General features: G+C 37.9%; 1 protein-coding gene across 6 annotated transcripts in view; it reads right to left on the bottom strand.

Annotated features, from left to right (window-relative positions):
• Nucleotides 1-62: 62 nt before the first annotated feature.
• The window catches only part of TMEM62 (transmembrane protein 62), a 32,782-nt gene continuing 22,866 nt past the window's right edge, over nt 63-9,978 (bottom strand). For 4 of the 6 annotated variants that reach the window (XM_082840371.1, XM_082840375.1, XM_082840373.1 and 1 more), the window contains 4 exons: nt 8,671-8,755; nt 5,372-5,476; nt 3,219-3,337; nt 63-869 (listed from right to left, as the gene is read on the bottom strand). In XM_082840371.1, coding sequence (XP_082696497.1) covers nt 543-869; nt 3,219-3,337; nt 5,372-5,476; nt 8,671-8,755 — 636 coding nt within the window. In that variant the 3' untranslated portion in view covers nt 63-542. The remainder of the gene's footprint in view (nt 870-3,218; nt 3,338-5,371; nt 5,477-8,670; nt 8,756-9,978) is intronic. The other 2 variants (XM_082840372.1, XM_082840374.1) reach the window with 1 other exon arrangement.

Raw genomic sequence — 9,978 nt, 5'->3', positions numbered from 1 at the left:
CGACACAGGCAAGTCCCAGACCGAGTTATGATCATTCATTTATTGATATTTAATTACTCGAAAACACCCCCGACTGAGGAAGCAGACAGCCCATAACCCTGCTGGAAAAGAGGGCTCGGAACTAATCAAGGGTAGTCAGGGTCAGGCCCAAGTTTGCACTGGTTCCCTGCTCCTAAAGTGGCGCCCTTATAGGCTGCTGAGTTCCAGACACTGTGCTAGGTACTTTACATGAGGTAACGTAAAAAACACACTGGGTGGGCCGCAGATACTCCCATACCCACCAGCCCCTGGCCTGTGGATCTCCTAGATTAGGGCTTTCTCTTCACAAAAGTAAATCAACCCTTTGCCTTCTTGGGGAAGGAAGGAATCATGGCATTATTTAGAGAATTTTCTGCAGTCCATTCTGCAGGAATCAGTAGTGGATAATCCCCTCAACTCCCAGGCGTCCAAGGAACGTCCAAGGCTTGCCCACCAATATTGGCCTTCCGTCTGCTGCTGGGGTAGAGGCCTGGGCAACACAGGTGGATGATGAGACATGGCCTTCAGGAGCTCAGGTGGCTTTTTAACTGCACTATGAAGGTTCCAAGCTCGGCAGAGTTCAGTGTCCACACACAACGAATGAGAACAGGCGTCACCAGTGTCAACCAGGTCCGCAGAGGGGAGAATAATAAAGCTAGAGTACCATATGTCATATGAAGAAAGTAGCAGGAATAAATCTGCCAGATGTACAGTAGTAACATAAGTAGGTGAACAGGTACAATTTTCAAGTATTTTCCTTGATGGAGATGAGACCTGAAGCTGTGACCAAAGCACCGCTGTAGCAAGCTCCAACACAGGTAAACCATCAAGGGGATGTTAAAAAACACCAGCTGGAAAGAGCGAACAGGACCATTAGCTTATTAGCAAGCCCTGGAAGGGTCAGGTCTCACTAACATATTATTGGTGGCTCTTAAAAATATGTTGCTTTCCCTCTTGGGGGTTAACTGATTCTTTATGCTTCAATCACACTTGCTTATAACACTCACAATAGTTGACTTGTAGTTAGTTGTTTATTTTCCTGTATCCTTTTGTTCATCTTAAAGGCAAGTGTCATTTCATTTATGTTGAAGCCCTCAAATAATGTTTAAGGTAGAAATGAACTGAATATGTGGGTGTACAGACACACACACATAGGTACAGGACTCTGTTTTTTGTTTTTTATTTTTGGCAGAGTGGGGGGGACTTGGGTATCAGTATTTTTTCTTCTCCCTGCATTTTTATGTGAAGTGGCATAATGAATACTGCAATATAAATTAGAAGATTTAAGTAATAATCCAAGTTTAACTACTATATGAGTCACTCATTCACCAAATAATTATTGAACACCCATTATGTGGCAGGTACTGTGCAAGGCTCTAGACAAGGGATACACACATGGGTGACCAAGTTGGAAAAGATGCATCATAGAGCTTACATTCTAGTAGAGAGAAGAGAAACCAAAAAGAAAAAAAAAAAAAGGAGGGGGAAGATAACTATAGATTGTGATGAATTCAATGAAGAAAATAACTGGGTCACAGGAGGTAACTGGGAGATGGGCCCTCTGAGGCCTGAAGGACAGAAATGAGTCAGTGGAAGGAAGTGCATTCCAGGCAGAAGAAACAAATGAAAAGCCCAGAGGTGGGAGAGGTTAGCTGGAACATGGTAAGCAAGGTGGAAACTGGAGCAGTCAGCATGACCCAGATCACGTCACTGATTTGCTTAAAGGGTTTTAAGCTGAGAAGTGAGTGAGCTGATTAAGATTTTAAAAGGACCACAGTGCATCCTCTGTGGCAAACTGACAATAGGGAGGCAAGAGCAGCAGTGGGAAACCAGTTAGGGGGTTACTGCAGTAGTCCAGGCAAGAAATAATTATTATTTAGACAAAGGTGGTGGTAACAGTAATAGTGGTGGATTCAGCACATGTATTGGAGGTAGATCAAATACAGTACTACTTGCTGATGAACTAGATATAAAGTATAAGGGAAGGAGAAAAATTGAAGATACACCCTGGAGAAGATACATCCTGGATAATTTATTGAAATTGGAAAGAACTAGGGGAGGAACAGGTTCAGGGATAGAAATTAAAGGTCCTGTTAGAGGTATATTAAGTTGAGATTCCTGTTAGATATCTAAGGAAGATGCAAAATGGCGGTTGGATATATAGGCACCTGAGGTGCAGAGAAGAGGTCTAGGTCAGAGATATTATAGATTTAGGGGCCATGGGCCTGATGATACATAAAATCCATTCTTAGTGTACTATTTATTAAAATATGACTATAAGCCCACCTTTTGGTAAGGGTCAGGTTTTACTTGGAATAAGAGTGCTCCTGAGAGACAGCCTCCATCTACATAATAGAAAACTGAACTAGACCCAGATCTAGTCACATATAAAATGCTGCTAAACAGAGAATATTCTGGTCTGTGGTCAGTGTTCACTAGGCAAAGATCTTCCCTACTTGTCTGTCTCTAATCCTGCTGATCATGTTTTACTGCCCTCTTATGAGGCTGTGAACTCATTTCAAACAATGTTTTTGGATCTCTTATACAACTCTAGATCATCACCTCAGATTTTGATTCATTAGTCCCATCAGATGAGTATAAGAGAAAAATTGTTAGGTAAATAGTTTTCAAACCCATTTATAGAAATTTGCTATAGGTCTGGGTTTTTTATTGGTGTTTGTTCTAAAGGAATGTCAATCCAAATGTAAACCTAACATATCAGTGTTTCATAAACAAGTGTATTGCTAGGACATCACTAGAAAGCTTCCACTGGGTAACTGACCCACTTTTCTTGTGTGTCTATTTTTCTTTTCCTCCCTCTGAAACAATTTCCTTCTTCATTATCATAACCAATTTTGTTTTACCCAGAAGTCTCATTTATTCTACCATAAGTCTCTTCTTTCACTGTTTATCGATGAAAAAGCACAGTGAAACAAACAACAAAAACAAAAAGCTCTTTCACCTCTTATAAAACTTCCTGCCAAAAATGTATTTTAGATGTTTACAAGAGTGGTGGAACAAAGAGCTTAGGAAGCACTCTAAAAGCAAACAAAACACCAGATACTAAAGACTGCCCTGCCAGTAAATTAGAAAACATGATCTATGGTGATAAATTTGGGATTTGGGATTTAATTCATAACTATTATGCAATTAGCCCAACAAGGCCAAGATGTTCTTAAATTGTGTTTTTGACTTCTTACCTGGAGAATTCCAACTATAAACGTTACACTGCCTTGTAGGAAATGTCCATCAACAAAGATCCCAAAGGAAAAGCAGCAACCCAATTTGCCTTTAGTGATTTCACCAACAAACCATGGTCCTGAAAGAGGCAATGAACAAGAAAGGAAGTTAAATAACTATGACTGATTACATACATCATGACATGCATTTACAGAAATAATGAAAAAATATGAGACTAGTCATCTATAAGCATGTATTTGTATAGCTTTTCTTCTTTGCTAATCTCTGTGTTGCACTCAATATCCTAGCTAACCAATTATTTGCTCCTTTGCTCCATATTTCTCTAGATTATAAAATTGCCTGAGTACGTGCTATACCTGGAATAGATTCCAGAAACAGATAGGAGTACATTCACAAATTTTAGAAGTTTCTATTACAGTAGTAACCTTAATATAAAGCATTAACATTTCCTTTAAGAAGCAAAAAGGTACTCCATAGATACCACAGTTAATTTTCCAGATAACTGAGATTTACTCCTTTAAGCAATAAGACTTCAACCACTTTAATCATTCTAAAACACACTTCTTTCTTATAAATATTAATGAATGTGTTTTAACCTTTTCTGGCTGACCCACAGTCATTACTTTGTACATCAACTACATATTCAGGGTTAACATGTACAAAGTTTAACCCACTTCTTTATTTTAATTTTTCATCTGCAATGCCAGAATGACTTTTCTCTACCCCGTATTATTATTTACTGCCCCTTCTCAATGTTCAGGCTTCTAGAACTACTATATTGTCAAGAGTGATTAAGGGACAGTCGGATTTCCCTTCTCAAAATGTAATACCATCATTTGCTGGTAAGGGTAGATTTCAACTGGGACTTCCCTGGTGGTCCAGTGGTTAAGACTCCATGCTCCCAATGCAGGGGACCCGGGTTCAATCCCTGGTCAGGGAACTAGATCCTGCATGCCACAACTAAAAGATCCCACATGCCACAACGAAGATCCCAAGTGCTGCAACTAAGACCCGGTGCAGCCAAATAAATAAATATTAAAAAAAAAAAAAAAAGAGTAGAGTTCAACTTTAAAAAGTCATAGGTAATTTTCTCAGATATATATTATATATACTCCATTAGATACATATTAGTTTTAAAAAGTGTTTCCCCTTTAAGTTTCAACCTTTAAAAATGAAACAACTTCTCCCCTTCTAATGTTTTCCTTTACAGCCAGGAACCAAATCACCTGCTTTGCCTCCTAGTGGAAGACTAGTGTGTAAAACAGCTTCAACCTATCTTCTAACAAGAAAACCAATCTCAAAAGGGGAATCTGGCATAGCTTGTTATACAGAATTGTAAAGGGTCATATTATTTCTTTAACTACTTTCTGTTCTCTGGTGGGAGTTACTAATGAGGAAAGAAAAGTCCAAAGATGGACTAAAAGTAGAAAACATAGACTAAGCAACAAATAGTCTAATCTACTCCTAAATGACTCTTAGTAAGGAACATTAGTAAAAAGCTTTAAATCTTGAAAGAACAGTGCTTTCTGCTTCCATAAGTGACTAAGTGATTTTGTCAGTATTGGGTATAATAAATATAAGACAAGAGCTCAAATGCCTGAACTCACTGCTCATCTCAGTTTCTCTCTTTTTTGAGCTGAGTTTTTAGGAGTCACATGGTAGTAAATAGTCACTCAACTACATACTAGGCATTGTGCTTAATGCTGGGCATAGAGGGGAACAAGATAGACAGGACATCAATGGATATTCTAATGAGGGGAGAGATGATATATACAGAAGATAATCATAAATTCTGATAAAGTAATGAAGGAAATAAAAAGTATGGTGAAATAGAGGATAAAGCTTTAAGGTGGTCAAAGAAGGCTGCTCTGAGGAGATGGCATTGAAGCTGAACTTCTATCTTCTATTAGGTTTGTACACAAATACTAATTGTCATGGTCCTCTCAGCACCCTTAAGTTAACTTGGTGTTGACTAAATGTCCTTTAAGTTAGGAAAGAACTTTATTTCCCAAGATCATGTCACAGGAAATGACCTATGAAAGAGTGGTGTGCTGGTCATTATGCTCTCAAGAACCTAAATGACTACTGTTAAAATTCTCAGTATATTCTTCAGCAGAATTCTCCACTATCTCAGGTTTCCTAATTGACTTACCCAGCACTGTATAGAGTGTCAGCAACAACATAGAATAGTAGAAGATGCTTATTTTGCTCAAGACATGAAGGGAAAATGAGGTCAAATTTACAAATCCTGGAGGTCCTAAACAGAATAAATTTGAAAAATCCAGTGAACACATGCAAAGTTCAAGTTTTTTATAATATTTTCTAGACGACTTCCATGGGCATCTACTACATTTTCAGCAAATCATTTGTTATATGGATGATACCACTTTAAATTCAGAAGTTGGCAGGAATTCTGATAAACCAACTCACTTAGAATTACAGAGGGTAGGAAGGCAAAGCAATGGTGTAGTTGTGACACACACACACAAACACACATATACTCTGTGCTCAAAGGATGATCAAATCCCTGTTTTCCATGAGATTTAGTATCCAAATGTACAAACTTCCAAAAGTTGCATCAAAATATATCAAAGGCCACCACAATGTTCATTGCAGCACCATTCACAATGGCCAAGACATAGAAGCAACCTAAACGTCCACTGACAGAGGAATGGATAAAGATGTGGTACATATATAATGGAATATTACTCAGCCATAAAAAAGAACGAAATAATACCGTTTGCAGCAACATGGATGGACCTAGAGATTATCATACTAAGTGAAGTAATTCAGACAGAAAAAGACAAATATCATATGTTATCACTCACATGTGCAATCTAATTTTTAAAAAATGATACAAATGAACTTATTTACAAAACAGAAACAGACTTACAGATATTGAAAACAAATTTATGGTTACCAAAGGGGAAACGTGGGGGTGAGGGATAAATCAGGAGTTTGGGATTAACATACACACACTACTATATATAAGACAGATAACCAACAAGGGCCTACTGTATAGCACAAGGAACTCTACTCAATATTCTGTAAAACCTATATGAGAAAAGAATCTGAGAAAGAATGAATATACATATATGTATAACTGAATCACTTTGCTGTACACCTGAAACTAACACAATATTGTAAATCAACTATACTCCAATAAAATTTTCTAAAAACTATATATATATAGTACTATATATACTATATATATCAAAGGCATATCAAACAAATATCAAAATTTAATCTTGGGCTTCCCTGGTGGCGCAGTGGTTGAGAGTCCACCTGCCGATGCAGGGGACACAGGTTCGTGCCCCAGTCCGGGAAGATCCCACATGCCGCGGAGCGGCTGCGCCCGTGAGCCATGACCGCTGAGCCTGCGCGTCCGGAGCCTGTGCTCCGCAATGGGAGAGGCCACAACAGTGAGAGGCCCGCGTACCGCAAAAAAAAAAAAAAAAAGAAAAAAATTTAATCTTAACTATGAGTATCTGTCCAAATATTCCTTTCCCATATATGATACAGCTCTTAACTCACAGCTATCCTCTTACTCCAACTGAAAGGGATCCGCAAAACTCCAAATTAGCATCTCTTAAAGGGAATTCCCTGGTGGTCCAGTGGTTAGGACTCTGCACTATCACTGACGAGGGCCCAGGTTCATTCCCTGGTCAGAAAACTAAGATCCCACAAGCTGTGTGGTGCGGCAAACACACACACACAATACAATGCCAGAAAGCCCAAGCATAAGGGCTTCATTCTGCAGCCACAGACTAAAGCATCACAGTTCCTCAACCCCAGCCAGCCATTTCACTCATCTGCAGCCGATCATACACTGGTTAGCAGAAGACTATGATGGCAAGCTCAGTACACACTGAGCAATGCTAGAGGTGAACTATTTAAAGGTTTAAAGGACTGGCTCCAGTGAAAGACAGCCTGATGTAAGTTAAATAGCACGTCTTCCCTAATAGGCCAGCATATTCATTTTATACTCATAACACTGTTCAGCCTGACAGTTAATTTCAGACAAAGCCTGATAACGCATGGCCTTTCTTACTTTGTGTGTTTCATACTTGCTACTCATTCATCTCTCAGCTTCTTTCTTGTTCTAGTCTGGTACCTCTCAAAGTATTAATCTACATATCCACCTATAGTAATTATTATTTATTATAAATACATCATTCTTTAGCCTTAGAGGCAGCTTTGCTTTAAACTTTAAGCAATGATTCTCTACTTTGGCTACACATTAGAATAACCTGAGGGAACTTTTAGTAAATACTCATGCCCAGGTCTCACCCTCCAGAGATTCTGACTTAATTGGCCTGGGGAAGAGGGGAGCTGGGACAGCAACCCAGCTGATTCTAGGCAGCAGGACTGAAAATACTGCTTTAGACAGAGCCGTGCTTCTCAGCCCTGACTGCACATTGGAATCATCTGGGGTGCTTTAAAAAATACTGATGCTTAGGTCCTACCCCCAGAGATTCTATGTAAACATTGAGGGTGTTGTGTAGACACTGAAATGTTAAAAAGTTCCCCAGGAGATTCTAAGGTGTAGTCAAAGTTGATAAGTGTTGTTTAAAGAAAAAAACTAACCTGGGGTCAGTCTCTTATTAGCTATGAGACATTGGACAGCCTACATAACCCCTGCAGTCCTTAGTCTTCTAATCTTTAAAATGGGGACAATAATACCTACCTCACAGGATTGTTGTAAGGATTAAGTGAGATAATGTAGGTAAAAATATGTTGTAAATTTTAAACAACTATACAAAAATACTGGTATCCCCACATGAAGCTGGGGCCTCCCTCAAATATTTATTTATTTATACTGTGGGTAAGAAAATATATGTGTGCAATAATGCTTCTTGAACTTTTTCATAGAATTTAAAAATATATATATAAGCAGACAAACATTCAGTAGGATATGTATACTACCTATTCAGTTCATCATTTTACTGTTTAACCTTTACTACAGTACTCACTTGCCCCACAATCAGTTCCTGATCCCAGGGACTTCATCCAAGCCAAGAAGGGATAATGAACATTTAATTCAACAAGTATTTATTGTCTGTAATGCACAAACTGGGTGCCGTGGAAAAGAGAAAAGAAGTAGAAAACAAGAGCTCCTATATTGAGGAAATTACAGTCTGATTGAAGAGAAAATGTATATACATTTGAAGTGGTAATGTAAAACAAGGTCATCGGCTAGTTAAATACAGAATTAATCCTCAGGAAGGACTGTTGGGATTCAGAGAAGCAAGCGCTCATTATGACCTAGAATGGCTGGAGAAAATGGTATGGAAAAGAGGGTTTGAGGTGAGCATGGTAGCTTGAAGTATGCACCTCACAGAGCTCAGGCAAAGATAATTTGCATTGATATTTATCACTTGGTAATAGTGAGGACATTATGGGATACACTAAAGTAAAGTCTTCTAAGATTAAGGAACCATGGTGACTAACCTTTATGCTCTGGATATGCTCGATAACGAAAAGTAATAAGAATGATGAGCTGGATCAGCACAATCATCACAAAAAGGACCCGGGCCTGCAGAGAAATAGATATTCATGTGACGTACATACATGGATACAGCTTCAGTTTTATTAAATGGCCTAATTAACAAAAATGGAAATGACATCATTAGCAGAAATGACTATATGAGAAAAATATACAGTCAAAGAGAACTGAACATCTGACCCACCAAAAAAGATAATTGTAAGTTGCCTCAGCATTATTCTTTCAAGATTTGGATATGATACCTGGACCAATGTTGAAACTAAGTGATTTCATACACTTATATAAAGTGATCAAATTAAAATAGTCTACTTTCACTGTACTAGGATAAGTATAATTTGTACTGTTTTATTTAAAGTTGTATAGGAGTGAAAAAAACACAACAGTACACAGTACACTGCAGGCTGAGTGAACAGAGACTGCATTTCCTTATGCTTTCTCTATCAAGAAGTCACTCACTTGGAGATTAATTCACAGTAAAGAGACATTTTATCTAGGTTCTTGTTTCTCAAAGTATGGGTCCCAGATCATCATTGGAATCACCTTCAGCCTGTTGGGAATGCAGAATCTCAGGCCCCATCTCAGCCCTACTAATCAGAATCTGCCTCTTATTAACATTCCCAGGTGATTCATAAGTACACCAAAGTTTCCAAAGCCTGATCTAGGTGACCATTAAAAATTCCCAAAAGAAAAATAAATGACACAAAAAGATTTGTAAAAATGAGATGCAAATGCCCATTAGTCATATTTTTTAAAAGTTCAATCACACAAGTAATAAAAGTAAATTAAAATAATAAGGAATTCACATTTTAAGTATGTGAGGATATATACTAAGGTATCTCTGGAAGATGAAATTAAAGGGGGTTTAAATTTTCTTCTGAACATTGTAGCATATTTTATGTCAATGCCCAGGATAGGGAGATCTGAGGAAAATAAAGTGTAAATTGCCAGAGCTTCTCTGAAAGACAGTTTGACAGTGTATATTAAAAAAAAAAAAACCATTTATTCATTCAAGAAATATTTATTTGAGGGCCTACTTGTGTTAGGCATATCAAAAAGACAAAGATCTCTGCCCTCATGGGGCTTATATTTTAATGAGGAGGGACAGACCAAAAACAATGAATATAATAAATAATTTAAAAATTTGGGTAATTATATAATAAATGAAGTATATAGAATAATGTGTCCACTATTTGATCCAACAATTCATTTCCAGAAATTTCCAAAAAAACTAATATGTACGACTCACAGACTTA

This window comes from Leucopleurus acutus, assembly GCF_964270905.1.
Source record: "Leucopleurus acutus genome assembly, chromosome: 1".
NCBI classification, from domain to species: domain Eukaryota; kingdom Metazoa; phylum Chordata; class Mammalia; order Artiodactyla; family Delphinidae; genus Leucopleurus; species Leucopleurus acutus.
The sequence above is the reverse complement of the archived record's forward strand: the minus strand, read 5'-3'. Positions and strand labels throughout refer to the sequence as shown.